Source organism: Zalophus californianus, chromosome 2, assembly GCF_009762305.2.
Source record: "Zalophus californianus isolate mZalCal1 chromosome 2, mZalCal1.pri.v2, whole genome shotgun sequence".
Lineage (NCBI taxonomy): Eukaryota > Metazoa > Chordata > Mammalia > Carnivora > Otariidae > Zalophus > Zalophus californianus.
Genome location: NC_045596.1, coordinates 32,188,812 through 32,207,599, shown reverse-complemented (window position 1 = coordinate 32,207,599; position 18,788 = coordinate 32,188,812). Strand labels below are relative to the sequence as shown.

General features: G+C 41.3%; 2 protein-coding genes across 10 annotated transcripts in view; one reads left to right on the top strand and one right to left on the bottom strand.

The window, feature by feature from the left end:
• KLHL5 (kelch like family member 5) overlaps positions 1-1,399 on the bottom strand; it is an 88,337-nt gene extending 86,938 nt beyond the window's left edge. Inside the window, exon 1 of one of the 2 annotated variants that reach the window (XM_027599095.2) lies at positions 1,084-1,399. The gene's annotated coding sequence lies outside the window, so the exon portion shown is untranslated. The remainder of the gene's footprint in view (positions 1-1,083) is intronic. The other variant, XM_027599089.2, reaches the window with a different exon arrangement.
• A 4,145-nt stretch (positions 1,400-5,544) lies between these two features.
• TMEM156 (transmembrane protein 156) overlaps positions 5,545-18,788 on the top strand; it is a 59,250-nt gene continuing 46,006 nt past the window's right edge. Inside the window, exons 1-3 of one of the 8 annotated variants that reach the window (XM_027599740.2) lie at positions 5,547-5,602; positions 7,818-7,982; positions 15,567-15,784. Coding sequence is in view for 6 of the 8 variants with exons in the window: in XM_027599734.2 (XP_027455535.2) it covers positions 15,697-15,784 (88 nt within the window). In the remaining 2 variants the exon portion in view is untranslated. Of the gene's footprint in view, positions 5,603-7,817; positions 7,983-15,566; positions 15,785-18,788 lie in introns of those variants that run through there. The other 7 variants (XM_027599734.2, XM_027599739.2, XM_027599735.2 and 4 more) reach the window with 7 other exon arrangements.

The following is an 18,788-nucleotide window of genomic DNA, read 5'->3' as shown; positions in this document are numbered from 1 at the left end:
GTTGTATACTTAAGTCCCATCTTCTTACTAGTTTCATATTGATTTTTCCCTACCTGCCCCATTACCCAAAAATATCAGTGTATTCACCTTTGTGTAAAAGTATTCATAGTTATGACACCAACAGAACATACACATTCACAATAGTCAAATCCGCAAATGCCTAAAACCAGAAAAAAAGTCATTATTGTTCTTTTAGCGGTCTAATAACCAAAACGACTTATTAAACTGTGCTCTAAATGGAAGAATTACCATTTATTGGGTACCAGTAACTGCCAGGCACTTAATATACAACAGTTTCACTTTTTAAAGAATGAAGCAAGGGCATCTGCATATGCTCTATCTCTGAAAGGATCAATTAGAAACTGGTAATATTGGAAAGAAAAAAGAAACTGGTAATATTGGTCGGCTGGGCGGGGAGAAACTTTGTATATCCCTTTTGTACCTTTTGAATTCTGTGAATGTATCAACTATTCCAAAATATTTGTAAAAATCAAATGGGATAGTAAAGATGGCAGTAATGCTTTACTCTGCTTTCACAAACTTTTTTCATCAGCTTTGGATCCCTGAGTATGGACTGAAATGCCCACAGGAGTTTCCAGCAGGCACGCCAGTTTTTATTGAAATAAAGTCCCTTTCTGATTCTCCACTCTTTGGCAGGAGGCAATTACTTAAAAAAACTGAGATTGTGATAGCCTGAGGATAACAATGAAAAAAAAATCCGAAATAGTTTCCAGTTGGTTTTATTAGTGAAAGTGTGCGGGGTGAAAGCAACGCAGTCCACACCTCAGCCGGCCGGCCGCACCACCGCGTGCACAACTTTGACCAAGTCGGAGCGCGGCCCACACGCCGCTCCGGGCCCCCCAGTGCGCGGCCGGGAGGCCGGACCAGGGTTCGAACCCCGGGCGCGGCTGGGGCAGGTCCCCGCCCGACCCACCCCTTAACTCGGAGGTGCCCAGAAGGCCCCGCGGGACCCCGGCCGCCGGGGCCCCGCGGGAGGGTCGCGTGGGGGCGGGGAGCGGGCCTCGTCGCGCGGCCGGCCCGCCGCGGCCCCCTCCCCGACGCCGAACAGGGAGGCGCACTTACCGCGACGGGCTCCGGAGGCCGCCGGGGGTCAAGGCGGGGCGGGGCGGCCAGGCGGGGGGCGGGGCGCAGGCGGGGGGCGGGGGCCAGCGGGCCGGGGGTAGGGATGTTCGGCCCCACGGGCGCCCCCAACCCCTCCCCGGCAGCCTCACCCCGGACGCCGGCCGGCCCGGAGCCGGCCACTCCCCCTCCGTCAGGCTGCACCAGGCCGAGGGGGCACGAACTGGTCGGGCAGCCCAGGAGGGGGCGGGCGAGCTGGCAAGGGTCGGGCCGGCTCGCCCGTCAGTCCCGGTGCGGCGCGAGCGGCTGCCCGCCCCGCCCCCTCCCGCCAGGCCCCGCCCCCTCCGCGCGGGGCCGCGTGCCCCGGGAGACCGCCGCCGCCGGGTTGGCGCTTTCTCTCCCCCCACCCCCCCACAGCGCGGTGCGCGCGGACGGCCTGGGCCCGGGAGGGAGTAGGTGGGGGGAGGTGGAAGGAGAGGGAGGGGAGGGGAGGGGAGGGGAGGGGAGGGGATGGGAAGGAAGGGCGAGGCGCGGGCTGCGGCTAGGGGAGCTCCTGGGGGAGGGGAGCTCCTTGGGAGAGGGGGTGGTGGACGCCAGGCTGGGCGGGGCTGTGGGGCAGGGGGCGGGGCGCGGCGGACCTGACAAATATTCCGGTTGTTCCCGCCCCCTGAAGCTGGGATGAGGGGAATTCCTGGGGCTGGAAGTTTAGGAAGAGGCACCTCTTCAGGGCAGGAAGAGAGCGGGCCTGTGGATTTGATTCCTTAAGAGAACTGGACTGTAGTGTCCTAGAGCTTTGAGGGAACTCAGCAAGAGTTGCCTCTCTTCTCCATCCCCTACAACCCTTCCCCTTCAACAGTCTGATAATTATTGTGTACCAGGTAGTGGGTTTGTGCCATAGCAATTATGATCCTCAGCTCTGTGACCATAATCCTTGTTTTCCAATGGTGGGATAATAGGAACGCAACAGAAGTAGGTTCTTTATTCATTCCTATAGCCAACGTACATTAAGAAACAACTGTATGCTAGGCGCTGAGAATAACGAGAACTAATTTATTCAGCGCCTATATGCCAAACACAAATTTTAAGGGTTTTACATATGTTAGCTCATAATCAGTCTTGGGCGAAACAGCTAAAGTCTCTGCTCCCCTCCCCCCATGGAGCTCATGGTGGAAAAAGGAGGGAAGGAGTTTCCTTAGTTTGTCTCAGTGATAACGTAAAAGAAATGTTCACCTGCTTTTGGTTCTCAAAGTAACTCATATGTTAATTATTTGCAGATTCCGTGTTTGCTACTTTGAGCTAGCTGTGTGCTGTCCTTGAAGATGGAATGTGGTCATTTTCCCCCACAAAATGACATTTGCTTAGGAGATCTTCAGTATGTCTCCACAATAAAAATCCAGTGCTAGAAAGTGGTCCAGAAAGCTGATGGATCAAATCATTAACAGAACAACTTAGGGCAATTACCGTAGCTGCCTGCGATGGCTGGGAGATCTCTTTAGGGATCTGTTTTGTACCCTCCTGCTTGAGGAAGTGGTTAAGAAAAAGCAACATAATATACAACAATGAAGCATTGACATGGACTGCTAACTCAAAGGGAAGCGGATGGGCCTACTTAAAACTTACAATCAGGAAAGACATCACAGGATCTACCAATCACAAAGCACAGGATATATTTTTATCAGAGCCATGTGGTTGTGACTTCCACCCCACCCAACCCCATCCCCTTTGCAACGAAACCTACATGCACAAACAAAAATTACTTCAGTGGCATTGTTTTTAAGTACAGAAGACAGTTGTGTAAACCCTTGGCCTGAATTTTTGGGATATGGTACTATTTTTCAGCCCTTACTTGATTTTTTTCAGAGTTAACATTTGTGCACAGTACAAGCAAATGACATTCTTCTCATAGTTATTTTGTCCCCCCTCTCATTTGTTGTTTTGGAATTTTAATTCAGCCTTTCTCTTTTGGGTTTATGGTGAGAAAAATTAGAAAAACATTGCAATCAAATCAGATTACAGTTGCGGTAAAAAAATGAATCCTAATTTAAGACAGGAATTCCTATAAACCCTTTCCTTTTTTTATGTGAAATATATTGTTTGTCTCAAAATCTGTTCTCTTTGATTTACTCATGTGTATTTTCAGCTTATTTGCTCTACCACCCCGATAAACACAAATTAAAGAAAACATTCCTCATGATCTGGCACCCTGCTAGTGGCCTCAACACCCACCTTGGTTCTTCTCAGGCTGTTCCCCACACTGGACTCCTTCTGCCAACATACCAAATACTTACCAGTGAAGCCTTTGCTTGTCCCTCTGTCTGGAAGGCTTTCAGCTAACCACATGCTGCCTCCCTTTTCCTTCATGTCACCTTTCCTGACTATCCCATGTCAACCTGCAAACCGTGCCTCCCTCCCACTCTCTAGCTACTCATTTCTCAGCACATAGCACCACCTGACATATATATCTGTCTCTATTCCCACTAGAATGTGAACTCCGTAAGAACAGAATCTTGGGGCACCTGGGTGGCTCAGTCGTTGGGGGTCTGCCTTCGGCTTGGGTCATGATCCCAGGGTCCTGGGATGGAGCCCCGCATTGGGCTCCCTGCTCAGCGGGAAGCCTGCTTCTCCCTCTCCCACTCCCCCTGCTGGGGTTCCCGCTCTCTCTCTCTGTCAAATAAATAAAATCTTTAAAAAGGAAAAAAGAACAGAATCTTGTCTGTTTGGTTGAATGGTACATCTCTAGCGTCTATTACTTATCAAGTCTGTCACATAGTAGATACTCAACAAATATTTATGAATGAATGAATGGCTTCACATAGGAAAGATAGTGTGCATTCCTTTTTGTAATGGCCAAAGGGTTTTCATGCAATTCACCTTATAACTGAGTCATAGGACTTAGATGTATTAATAAGGTTGAAAATAAAGCCATTTCATCCTACTTAAAATTAGTATTTGAAATAGCTGTTTTTTAATCTCCTAGTCTGGCAATATACCAAGGAACAGAATTTGAAAAAGCATTCACAGCTAAGAATTCATGCTGAGATTTTACAAGTTGGCCCATAAATGGATCTATGGAATCAGAGGATAATGATGGATCAGTAAATCCTGTCAAAGGCTTAATATTTTTCCCTGAGATGAAACAATATAGCAGTGATCAGAAGTGGAATAATTGAACCTAAATTTGATTACTGATAACTTGATAGATGGTATTAATGCTCCTTTGTCAGTACTTTAATAATTTTAATTGACAATCATGTTGGTGAAGTTAACAATGTTTTAATCTGGTTAAAGTGCAGTTCTGAAAGATAGCAAACAGAACTTAATCGTAGTGTGTAGACAGCTTTAACAAAGAAATAGTGTGACTTCTGCCCTGATTACCAGTTTGTGTGAGTGTGGAAGGGGGATTAGAGGCTTAAATATCATTAAATACAGTGTCTATGTTCAAAATCTGGATCCCAGGGAGGGGATGTCTTTTAGAGGATTTAGGATTTCTTTTAAAAGTACCGCTGCTGTTCATGTTTTGGCATGAAACAGCCTCCTATTAAAATATGGAGCTTTAATAGGCAGGAGCAGATCATACCCCTGGAAGAAGAACTTCCATGTTGACAGAGACAGGTGGCCAAGTAAACCCAACTCAAACTTTGTTCCCTTGAAGTTCACCTCAGATTTTCACTCTGGTTTCTCTTGGTTCCCCAGGGTAATTCATTCCCCTTTTAACGTAGATTATACAAAAAAGTGAGGGGTAGGGAGAGAAAGAATGAAAGAAAGAAAAAGGAAAAAAAAAAAAGCTTCCTGGACTTCCTTTACCGGAGCCAAGGCAATCTAGAATTTTCCCCATGAACTTTACTAGAATCTAAAGGAGAAGGAAAATGAAATTGTTATGGAAAATGTAAGCAATATACATAATTCCATTCATTTGCTAAGTGGATCTTTTGCAGTTTCCATTCTTCTAGGAACAAATATTTGTCCTCAAAGGGCAGGTATAAATTTGCAGGCATTCTCCCTAGTTTCCTCCCATCTTGGCTCCCTTTCTTTCTCCACATGTTAGGTCCCTTTTCTGTCTTTCCCGTGGGAGCCATCAAGCCTGTCCCAATCACAGCCAAGGCTAAAAGCCTCACTTGTACTGTTCAATTCCTACCTGTGGTTCACAGGGATACAGCATGGTCCCAGTCCAATCACGAGACTTGGGGGCTGCCACTGTATATGAGCTCCTTCCTCAGGTGGGAGGGGTTCTGCCAGCCCACTGTCAGGCCACGCCCATCATTCCCCAGAACAACCCTGGTGCCGGGGCCAAGGGGAGGGAATGTGCATTCTCTCATGCACATTTCCATCCACCCATACTTAAGTAGCCCTCCTACAGTCAATCAGGCCACATTCTTTGACGGAAAAAAAAGTTTTTGTAAAACAACTTTAAACACTTCCTGCCAGTCCCCTCAACCTTTGTACAAATCACAAACCCGATTCTCTTCATTTGCCAGGACGCTGCTTAACTAACACACTTCAGCGACTCTTCATCATCTTCAAGGTAAAAGTCAAACATCTTATCATGGTTATAAGATCCTTCATAATCTAACTCTTCTCTGTCTCCTCAGGCCTGGGCCCATTGCAGTGTCCAGTGTGTGTTATTTCTCCCACAATTATATCTTTAAATATGTTTCCTCCATCTGGACTGCCCTGCTTTTCCAATCCCTGCTTGTTTAGGTCCTTCAAGACTCAACTTAAGGATTACCTCCTCAGGCAGTCTTTATCCTGATCTCTACAGGCTGAGTGTGTTCCTACTCTGTATTCACATAAGACTGCAGGGGAGGAAAAATAATTTTCCCTCTACCCTTCTAAGGTTCTTGGCTGAGACACTCCTTGTAATAAAAGATTAATAAATGTAATGTATGGTGATTAACATAACAATAAAAAATTAAAAATAAAAGATTAATAATATGTATGCCTCCTGTATACATGGGAAATACTCAGGAAAACTGAGTAACTCCCCCATATAGCCCAAGCCACTACCTTAAATACCATCTCCAGCTGAAGACAAGAGATGTTAGGGCCACGTGGGGGGGGGGCAGTTATGGGAGATTACCAGGCAAAGCACAGTAAGCAAAGGTATGGCTGTTTTGCAGGTCTAAGTCAGTTGACTTTTCCAGATATAAGGGTCTCTACAGATTTGGCCACCCTCCTCTTCCAGGTACACAGGAAACACCCTCAAAAATGGAGATTAAGTGTCCGACTCTTGGTTTTGGCTCAGGTCCTGATCTCAGGGCCCTGATCTCACGCTCCTGAGATGGAGCCCTGTATCGGGCTCCACCACTGAGCACAGTCTGCTTAAGACTTTCTCCCTCTTCCTCTGTTCTCCCCTCTGTGTGCTCTCTCTCTCTCTCTTTAAAATAAAGAAGAAAGAAGAAGAAAGAAAGAAAGAAAGAAAGAAAGAAAGAAAGAAAGAACAAAAGAAAGAAAGAAAGAACAAAAGAAAGAAAGAAAGAAAAAGAGAAAAACTTTTCTTTTTTAAAAGATTTTATTTATTTATTTGACAGAGAGAGAGAGACAGCAAGAGAGGGAACACAAGCAGGGGAGTGGGAGAGGGAGAAGCAGGCTTCTCACAGAGCAGGGAGCCCGATGAGGGGCTCGATCCCAGGACCCCGGGATCATGACCTGAGCCAAAGGCAGACGCTTAACAACTGAGCCACCCAGGTGCCCCAGAAAGAAAAATATTTTTAAAAATAGTATGTGAACGTCTCTTACAAAATGGTATCTTCTACTTGGTTTTCAGTGTGTCTGTTGTTTCTTAAAAATAATCAGCCTAGGGGAGCCTGGGTGGCTCAGTCGGTTAAGTGTCTGCCTTCGGCTCGGGTCATGATCCCAGGGTCCTGAGATTGAGCCCCTTGTCATCAGGTTCCCTGATCCTCGGGGAGCCTGCTTCTCCCTCTCCTCCCCTCTCTCACTATCTCTCTCTCTCTTCAAATAATAAATAAAAATCTTAAAGAAATAATCAGTCTAAATTAATCCTTATGTCAAAGAGGCATATTTTAGGGTGATATATTTTGCTCTTCTTCAAAACCCTGTGTACCCCTCTACTGTAGCAGTTACTTGATGGACTGTGAATATTGACTCCTTGTTTGTCTCCCTGACCAGTGAAGTGGTTTATGACTGCAGGTACTCATAAAGATTTGTTGAATCAAAGTATTTGTTGAATGAATGAAAGAAAGAAAGAGAGAGAGAGAGAGAGAGAGAGAAAGAAAGAAAGAAAGAAAGAAAGAAAGAAAGAAAGAAAGAAAGAAAGAAAGAAAGAAAGAAAGAAAGAGAAAAGTGTCCCTTGCCTATGAAGGCTTGAAAAATAACAATTTATTAGAGATGGCCATTATTTCCTCTGAGCACTATAACATGTACAAGCAGGACCTTTCCTCTAATTTATCGCATTAGACTACCAGTTTCATGAAACTTTAGAGGGTCCTTAATTTAGGATTCCATAAACTTCAAAGGCAAGGGAATGAACACAAAGTACTTATATTTATTTTTATACATTAAAAAATTCTTTCAGCATTTCAATATACTTTACTTTTAGAAAATAACAGTTTTACTGCTTTTACTTTTAAAAAATAACATTTGTAAGGCTACAAATTGATGTCACTTTCTTAGGAGTTAAAAAAAATGTTCCAGGGTGTATCTTCATATTTGATATATGACTTCCTGATTCACCAACAGACAGGAAGCACTCAATCTGGCTTCCATTGTAATGTTCTCAGAGCACAAGTTCATAACCACTAGACAAGGTTTGTCACTGTGCTGATGGCTTACTTATGGAACATTTATTCAGCAACACTCACCAGCTGTGATGAAGAGGCCCACAGCAAAGGAGATGCCGTGTTGCTTGTTATGGGGGAGAGAACGAACCAAGATGAATCAGACAGGTAAGTAAACTGAAAAGTCCTTATCAATCATTATGCTCCCCCTTCCTCCTCCATTTTGTTCATCTTTTTAAAAGCACACATGCCTCTGTGTTCACACTTACATTCTATATTCAGTGACTATACTTAGCACAGAATTCTCGGGGAAAGATTCTGGCTGAGTAACAAGCAGCTGACCTGAGACCGGAAAATAGTGGGTGAAAAGAAGGTGGCACTCACTATACACATTCGAAGATGCTCGGAGTCAATGGTCTAAGCAATACAGAAACAGGAGAAAATAAGCATTTCATTTTCCTCTACTAAGAAAATCAAGAAATAGTATTACATGCAGGGTCCCCATAAAAAAAGAGACAGAAGAGCATAATTGAAACATTCTTCATGATGCTAGAATAAAACAACCTTGACTCTTTACAAAATAGAGTCATAGTAATTGCTCTATTAGTATTAGGTCTCACCGGTGCAGCCTGAGATAAAAAGAACTGGCTGCAACAAGAGGGCTCTTCTGAATCTAAGTAATACTATTTCTTGATTTTCTTGGTGAATGGAGGGGGAGAGAATGACATGCATTCATAATTTGACACTGAAATGCCCTCTTGTTACAGTCAGTTCTTTTTCCCTCCAACTGGACCTATTGGACCTGATACTTTCAGACTCTGAACAATTTCTTTTATTCTATTTCCTGGAGAATCAGATTGGTATATTCTAGCATCACGAAGAATGTTTTGATTTGTGCTTTTCTCTCTTTATACATGTAATTAACAAGAGAGTGCATTTCAATGTCAAACTAGTTGCCAGAAACTTTGTTCCCAGAGGCCGAAATACTGCAGCAGTTCTAGGGGTCCATTCCAGGCTGCTGCCTCCTCCCCCTCCCCTCCTCCTTTCTTCCTCAGATTTATTTATTTAATTGAGTGAGAGAGTGCAAGTGATTGGGGGGAGGGGCAGAGGAAGAGGAAGAGAATCTCAAGCAGACTCCCCACTGAGCGCAGAGCCAGTCGTGGGGCTCGATCTCACCACCTGAGATCACGACCCAGAGATCATGACCTGAGCCAAAATCAAGAGTCGGCTGCTTAAGTGACTGAGCCACCCAGGTGCCCCTGGTTTTCCTTTCCTGCTTCCCCTCTCTGAGTGTACTGGCTAGGCTGACAAGCCTGCCTCATATTCCTTTTAAGGAGAGTGGCCGCACCAGTTCTGTCCTGCATAGGCTGATATCTTGGTGCAGTGGGTTTTGTTAGTGAACACAGACTCTGTTTTCCCTGCCACAGGTGATTGGCAGCGGGGACGGTGTAGGCAAAGCAGTTAGGTTTGGCCCGGGTGCGAGAAGGCCAGACGCCTCTAAGGAGGCCTGCGTGTGGGAGCCTCAGGTAAACTCTGCCCCATCTCCGGAGTTCTAAACACAGTGGTGGCAGATCAAACCAGATACTCCCCAGAGGGGAGGGGAACAAGGAGAAGGCAGCGCAGTGAACCGCAGTCTGTAGTCTGAGCAACGCTGAGCACCTTCTCCCTTTCTCTGAGGGGCTGGCTCTACTTCCCAGGGGGGGGCCTGGCCGCCCTGGCCGCTGAAGGGGTGACCTCCTGCGTGCCCTCATGCCCTAGCGTTCTTTCCAACAGCTCCACCACAGCCACTGAAAGCAAGCAGGGACGGGACTGGGGTCTCTTCCGGCCTGAACCGAGGCTCTCAGTGAATTTCCAGCTCTGGACCTGGCTCCTAGCCCCTTTCTCAGTAATCTCTGGTTCTAAAGCAGCAAAAAGCCTGTGTGGAGTGGAGGGGAGGAAAACATCGCCTTTCTTCCCTTCTGGATGCTTTGGCTGGCCTAATAATTAAATTGACATAAGACAGATTAACAGGAGACAAACAAATTGAGTTTCATACATACCAGAGCTCATAGAAATATGAGGCTCAAAGAAGGAAACAGAGCCAATAGCTTTTATATCTTTTAGACAAAAAAACAACTATTTGTGAAGATTGGACAAGGGGTTTGGGTTTGGGGTAGCAAATTAATAAATAACAAGGTTTGTTAATATAGGCTTCTTGGCCCTGCATTCCCCATCTCTGGCAATAAGGATGCCTTCTACCCCTCTAGGTGCAAAGAACCTACTTTTCACATGGGGAATTTATTTCATGCTTTCAGTGGGGCAAAGGAGGATCAGAGTGTCCTTCTTGCAGTGATGGTTTCTTAAGTAATTTTTTTTTAAGATTTTATTTATTTATTTGAGAGAAACAGATAGTGACAGAGCTAGCGAGAGATAGCACAAGCTGGGAGGAGAGGGAGAAGCAGGCTCCTGCCAAGCAGGGAGCCCGACAACGTGGGGCTCGATCCCAGGACCCTGGGATCACAACCTGAGCCAAAGGCAGACGCCTAACCGACTGAGCCACCCAGGCGCCCCCTTAAGTAATTTTAATTGAAGATAATTAATATTCCAAAGTGGCATATTTGGGGGTGGCCCGCCTTGACCCCCATCAGGAGAGAAAGAGAGAGAAAATATGTATTGGGTTATAATTTACATATAGTAAAATCCACCCCTGTGAACATACAGTTCTAGAGTTTTGACTAATGCAAACAGTTGTAAACCACCACATCATCGAGATATAATCCATATATAGAACATTTCCATCACCCTAAAAATTCCCTCAGGCACCTTTGTAATCAACCCTCCCTCTACCTCCAGCCTCTTGTGGCAACCACTGATGTGTTTTTTGTCCCTGTAGTTTTGCTTTTTCCCTAGTGTCGTATAAATGGATTGTACAAAAACTTCTTTAACATTCTTATCGAGAGCATCATGTGTCCTGCCCAACTCTCTGTTCGCACATCATATTTTGCCTTATTTTTTTTCAGAACAGTTAACATCCGAAGATAAACTGTTGTCATTATTTGATTATTGTCTGTCACTGGAATGTGGGTGTGAAGACTTTGCTTCATTTGCTACTTCATCTCCAGGGCTGGGAAGCCTGCCTGACGTTGTGTAGGCGTTCAGTAAATATTTGTAGAATGAACCGCAAAATGAATGAGGATGTTGGAACTTCCCAAAACCCTCTCCAGACTCAGGCCAACTTCGTTAATAAGAGATTATCTCCTCCCACAAAATGTGTTAATCCAGGCATTGCTGTGTTGCCAAAGTAGTTTGTCTGCAAGCAACACAATTAGAAGTCGTTTGGCGGACCCAGATTATGAATTGTCTTTTAAATTCACTTTCTGGATGATTAGGTTACCTGGTATAGAACTCGTCTGAAGTGAGTACAATGGAAATCATGACAGTAATGATTTCATAGGGTTGTCAGGAGGATGAAATGACTTCATGTAAGTGAAGTGTGAGGCGCAGTAGTTCTCAAGTGGAAGCTATTTTGCCCCCAGCAGAAACAGCTGGCAATGTCTGGAGATATTTTGTTGTTGTTGTCAAAACTGGGCTAGGGAGTCGCTACTGGCATCTGCTGTGAAACATCCTACAAAGAACAGGACAGCCCCCTACAAACAGAATTATCCGGCCCAAAACGTCAGTAGTGCTCCCCATGAGAAATCCTGGGTTAGAGCAGTGTCTGACAGAGTAGGGGCTATATTTGTGTTTGTTATTATCCTTATTGTTTTATAAGTGACCGTTCTTGACAAATGTTCTCACACAGTCTGAGGGTGGGGGGATAGCACAGTGGTTGAAAGCATTAAGTCTGCAGTGAGACTCTCTGGGTTTGAAGCCAGAACTTTTTTACTTTGTGTTAACAATGTGATTTTGAGCACTTTCCTGACTTTTCAATACCTAATAGTCTTTGCTTGTAAAATCAGAATAACACAGTGGTAACTCCCTCGGAGATTTGCTGGGGGATTGAATAAAAGAATCCATATAAAACATTTAATACTGTGCAGGAGCCCATGATAAATGTCCAATAAACATCATTGATCATTGCTATTGTTTTTGTTGACCCCAAAAGATCTCTCTATACAATATAGTGAAGGGATTAAGGATAGTTTCAATGAGAAAAGAAATAGAAAATGTATTGCTCACATAAAGCATATACAAGTGTATATTTCACATAATAATAGATGACTACATAGAACTTAATCCAAACCATCCTTTTTAAGGCTGTTATTTATTATTTTTTAAAAGTATGTTGCTCTTGCTTCCTTGGGTAGAGCAGCTCCTGGAAATAAAGATTTCTGTCATTTTAAAAATTTGTGTCTAGGGGCGCCTCAGTGGCACAGATGGTTAAGTGTCTGAGTCTTGGTTTCAGCTCAGGTTGTGATCTAAGGATCGTGAGATTGAGTTTCTCCCTCCCCTAGTCTCTCTCTCCCCTTTTTTTTTTTTTTTTAGATTTTATTTATTTGACAGAGAGAGACACAGCGAGAGAGGGAACACAAGCAGGGGGGAGTGGGAGAGGGAGAAGCAGGCTTCCCACGGAGCAGGGAGCCCGATGCGGGGCTCGATCCCAGAACCCTGGGATCATGACCTGAGCCGAAGGCAGACACTTGACAACTGAGCCACCCAGGCACCCTCTCTCTCTCTCAAATAAATAAATAAATCTTTAAAAAATTGTATCTAGCACACAATGTACAATTATTAATTAGGGCTTTAGTCTTGATTAGAAGCGTGAATACTTTAAAGTACTTTGAGAACCTGAGTCTATGATATGAAGTATAAGACTTAGGAAAGTTAAACACTAATGTAGCAACACCCTCTTGTGTTTTAGATGTATTAATTTCTTACTCCTTCATTGAGGTAGGAGAGAGAAGCCCACAATGGATGGATAATAGCAGATTTGTACTCATGTTCTTAGATTCTGCCTTTATAATCTAATATCTGTGAAGGTGCTTTGGAAATTATAAAATGAAACTATGGAACTGTGGTCCATTACCATTATTATTAAGAGGGTCGGATGTTTCCATTGTTAAAAAAAAATGACCAGGCTTCTTAGTTTGTTATTATGCATTCCAGGCAGCCAAAATCAGTCTGCAAGTAAATTTTGTATTTAAGAGTAAACTACTTGATAAGCTATAAATTATTTGGTTTAATGTTATAAATACAATGAGGAAGAATTGCGTTTCTTAGCATAGAAGTTTTAAGTCCATAATCTACCATATTTTATATTCTATCTCAAAGAGGGGAGAAAAACCCATCCTATACAAAAAGAAATGGAACACGACAACTTGAGGAAAATGTTTGCAACATATATGGCAAGGGATACATATTCCCAGTAGAGAAAAATGCCTATAAAGCAACAACAAGGATACAAATGCTCCAGTAAGAGACATGAACAGGCAATTCATAAGAAATTCAAATTGCCAGCAAATATGAAAAATGCTTAGACTTACTAGCAATCAAAGAAATGAATATTAAAACAAGTGTTTTTCCTTCCTTTTCAAATTGACAAAAGTTAAGAAAATAAAATGGCCAATGTTAAAGTTTGGTGACATGGGCACTCTCGAGAATACACTCTTGGTTGAGTATATGTTGACTCACTTTTTCGGGAGATAGTTGTCTATATGAATTAAGAACTTCAAAAATCTTCACACTGTTTGTCTTAGTAATTCCACTCAATAATCAGACTCACACAAAGATTTATATATATGAATATTCACATTGTAGTGCTACATAAACAAATATTTTTAAATGACATAACTGGAGTACCATTAAATGAATTACCTAAGGACCATTAAAAATCTAATGAAGTCTTTAGATATAAGTTATTCTGCAGAGTTTTCATGTTTGGTTGATTGAGAGGTGATGGTACAATTAAAAGAAGAATGAAAGGAAGGAGAACACTGAGATATTCCTGAAATATCTCAGGGCATATAATATTTCTCATAATTTGCTAAATCAGAGATCACACACTAGTGTCCAGCAAGTGGATGATAGACCAGGTGTGAGCTACTGACTCCCCCATATCCTCAGAGCAGTGAGGCAGTGGCCTGGGATTTAAGAACCCTGGTTGGTCTCTTGACATCCATCATTTGTACAGCTCCAGAGAAGCCAGCTGCAGAGAACATGGCTCAGCACATTATAGACAAACAGCCCATGGAGTTTACTAGGGAAGTTGGTCTTCCAGGTGCTCAAGAATAAAACAACCAGTCTGAGGCCATATTAGGGAGAGGGGTAGGGAAGGAAGAAGGAGGTCTGCAAGAATACTACCACAAAGAGAACTCACAAATCAATAAAATTTGATATGGACGAGAGAGTTAATCCATGAACCAAAGAACTGTTCAAGAAAAAAAAAAAAGCACAGATACTAACAAAACTGATTTCAGTAAAATCAAATTAAAATGGAAAAATAAAGAAGTGGTTTAGCTGCCCTTTTAAAGAAAATTGATCAAGGAATTAAACTAACTGAATGGTGTAACATCAAGTTAATATTTTCTTGATCAATTTATTCTCCATTAGTAAAATTATGGTTGGAATACTTGTATTCATAAATAAAAATTAGGGAATCAAAACAGGGTCACACTGGGAGTGGAAAGTCCGCTGTCACTTAGTGACACCTGTAAGATAGGAAATAATTAAAGGACAGGATCTCTTACCCCCTTCCACCAGCATCTTTACTGAAGACGCTGCTGGACATATAACCTAACATGTCTCAGTCAAATACGCTGTGCAGGCAATGACTCCTCAGTTCCTCTCTTCCTTAGAATGATCCTTGATGCTGTTCATAAAATAAGTCTAATGTTCGAAGTTCTAGTCCCATTATGACTCTTCTTAGATTCAGTTTCTAAGGTCTCTTAACCCACGATTCCTATCTGTCCATCAAATCCCCACACCTAATCAGAAGACGAGACAGTTAATTTGTACTCACAACATATCCACAGCATGACCTTTGTTCCCTGCCTCCTACTCCCCACTCACTCCTTGTTCCATACAGCCCAGGGTTGGGTGGGATGAATGGAAACAGATGCGGTGATGGAGGTACCAGAGGGAATGAGCAGGCAGAAAATGACTGGAGACATTCCCTGCCATTTTTTTTTTTAAACCAGAAAACAAGAACAATGGAATAAAAGTATTTGTTTGCACATATTCTTTCTTCACCATGAACTTCCCCTACTCTTCATTTATATTCTCAAAGTCTTTTACTTCACTGGCATTATCATAATGAAAGATCTTTTTTTTTTTGAAATGGGAACGGACAGTGTGGATTTGGTAACAATTATCACACTGTTTATAGGCATAAGGATAATGAGTCCCATTCCACTGCTTTATACAAAGTAGTAAAGTAGAATTGAAATTTTGGTTTATCCTTACATTTGTACTGTTTACTGTCTTATAGACGCACTCTTTTCTGAACACCAGAATCCAGTTCAGTCTGGCATTTAAAAGGGGCCAACAATCATTTAACAAGTAAATGAGTAACTGGACACCACTGACCTTCATCTTGTTGTTTTTGGTGTATATATTGTGGGTTTATATTTACCGCTACAGATTGGTAAATGTGGGAAAATAGCTTCAAATTGAGATGAGGACAAGACCCCTTTGCTTCTTGAGATCATTTTTTTTTTAAACTTTCTTGTTTAGAAGATAGTTTGGAAGTGTCTTACTTCTTAGATGGTAGTTTTCATAATGGAAAGTGACTCAAAATGAAGACGTCTCTGTTCAAGGCCTCTTTTTTTTTTTAAGTCTTACCCAAAAGGAAGTGAGTATGAAGTAAATTGCATAAACTTAAAGTACTGCAGAGATGAAGACCGAAGCAGGAAGAAACATGCCACCGATGTCCTGGTTGGGAACATACTGTGTCATGTGAAGAGACATGACAAAAACAGCCCTCTTTAAATTACTTTTGGCAATAGTGATTGCATTCATTTTACTTTTGCCTGAATATTTTAAGACACCAAAAGGTGAGTATATCATTATCATTTATCTTTTCTTTTTTCTAATTTTTAAAAATTATGATAGCTAATGGTTACAGGAAAGGTCTTTTTGGATACACACTGCATGGGCTGAAAGGTCTATGTCTAAAAAGTTAAGAAAATGAGATTGTAATTTTAATTGACTTTTATAGAGCCCAGTAAACTTATTCCCAGTACTTCATTATTGTGGCACACAATCATGAGATGAAAAATGAAGAGACATATTTAAAATCTGTAGTCTAGATTTTAAATATCGAATTTGCATTAATCTTATCACATGATTTTGCTCTCTGAAGTAGTTTCCTTCAAAAACAGTTTTAAGTATGCTTTTAGATTCTGGAAGCATTTTATAAAGCAAGTACTATTTATTATGTTAAAAATGCTTGATTTCCCTCCATCCTAGCCATTTCACACAGATAACTCACTGTTGCCTTTTGAAAAATGAGAGTATTCAAAATATAATTAAAATAAGATGGGTGCAAATTCCGGCAGGTGTGTGTGTGTGCGTATGTAGATTTGTAACTAGAGTAAAATGGAACAAAATGAACTCTGGGGATAATTCAGGGACTTGTGATATGATTGTTGAAACCTAGGATAAGAAAATAAATAAATGTAAATTGAAACTGTTTTTACATGTCAGTAAAAGATTTGAAAATATATTAATGTGAGTTCAGATGATAAATGTGCTCCCCAGCATTTAATAAGAAGAAAGTGTAAAAAGAAAATGCTGTATTCTATCACTAAAGTTATATGAATTTGCTTAAAATCAGCAAAAAGTTTATATTTGATGACTTGCTGTGATGATTATTGTTGCATATACATGACGCTAAGTGGCCAGATAAAAAATATTTTGCTAAATAAACACTATGTGCAATTTTGTGAATGACTGAATTTTTCAAATTTTTCTTGGTTTTCTAGCATTATGCTGTTTAGGTTAAAAGCCATAACATATATTTTTTAATTCTTGATTCCACATAGTGAAAAATATAAAGAGAATAGTAAGAATTTAAATGGAGATAACATATTTCGATTTTTAAGCTTTTTGTGGTGGAGAGTAACCTCATTTAATAGTTATCTAAGGTAGGCCATAATGTGGACCTTGCACCTCCAAAAAATTAGGTTCATCTAATGAAAACCAGGTAATCAGCTTAAAAAAGATTTCATAAACTGTTTGCTAACTATTGGTTAGTGTTTTATGAGAACTAGTGATTGCCAGACCATATTAAAGGTTTTTCTTTTTTGAGCAGATGCCTTTACAGTAATCAACCATCAATGATTTCCATTTTCTTACTTTCATAACTGATTACATCAGCCCTCAATACTCCCTATATTGCCTCCCCAAACTGAAAATAGCCATTTGTCTTTTCCTGGTCCAAGAACAGCATAGATATTTCCTTGGACTCTTTGGAAGGGGGGATGGATTTATTTGGGAATTTTGTTTCAAAGAGACCCTCCTTGGGGCCAACAAACAAAGATGATTGAAAACCATCATCTTAATCCTGATGTCATTTTGCGGTAGAAGGAATTTTGCACAGAGCCACCATTAATGAAAGGCTGATTATTGGGCAAAATATTTTACACATGCAATAGTGCAATAATAATGCTTTATATTTTATAATGGCTTATGGATCACCAGGAACAAGTTCATATAGCCTCACTTTATATAATCTAATATAGATTCAACTAAGGGCACATAATTGTTTCACTTTTTTCAGTAGTTTTTTAAATCACAATAATAGTTGCCTCATGAAATGTGTTGACTTGTCAACTAGAGTATTTCATAAAATAAAATACCTGGTAAATTATTTAGATGATAAGCTAAGAGTGTTCAAGAAGTGCTAAAATTAACCTTGAGACTCTCCTGTACAGTCTTACTCTCCTTATCAGTTACTTGTGGGTTTTTTTTTCATTTTTTTCTTATATCCCATTCACTTTTATTTCTAAGATAAATATTATAAAATGATTTTTACTTATAAATTATTCACTGATACCATGTCGTTAAGACATCACATGAATTCAGAGGGAATCTTAATGAGGAATAATGTATTCACGAAGTCTAATAGATTTGATTTCAAAATAATAAACCCTCTGAAGGCCTAAGTTAAAAATAGAGAACTGTGTTTGATCCTTTTTCATCAAGAATGTATCTGAGTCTCTGAATAATCATTACTCAGAATATTCAATTATCATAATTACACAGTATAAGCTATCTAGTCTAACTTCACTGAAGAAGAGGAACTTCTTCAATGGTGTTTTGGACTTTTAATGAGTTTGCACTGAGCATATGCACTGGCAAGAGCAACTATTTTAATACTTTCAGTTTATTTGAAAGGCAGCTTATCCCGAGATCCAATAGTTAATATAACGATCTGATAGACTTCTGTTGCACATAGATAATGGAGATAGAAAGGGGAACGGATATATTTTGATTCAGAGCTGCTTGCAATTAAGGGAGCCTGGGTTGCCCCCAAACAAGAGACTTCACCAAACTTTTCTTAGACTTGCAGTGTTTAAGAGAGAGCTGGTTAACTCAAATCTCAGTGATCTTTTATTTACTTATTTATATTTATGAATAGCGCCTCCCTGTGCTCACTTTGGCACGTGTACTGAAATTGGAATGAATAGGATCTACCTGGACCGGGAACCTGGGGCTACAAAAACGAAAGGCAATTCTTCCTTCAAGGAGTTTTCAGTCAGGGGGATGCCTGACTGGCAAATAATTAAAGATAGTACTGTAATTACTAAAGTAGCAATGCATAAAGGTGTGATGGAACCTAAAAGTTGCTTCCAGGCCTGTCTGGGGAGGATGTTCCTTCCATTTTTGTTGCAAAGAGAAATCACTGTCTGTCAGAGTTCTAATGATCAGCTAATATTTCTCCTTACCTGCCTGCAGAAGCACTTTCTAAGAGAAGCAATTATTATTGATTTTCAGATAAAATGTACTCATCTAAATATCTCAGAAATTCTTGAAACCAGAAACTGTAGCGAGTTA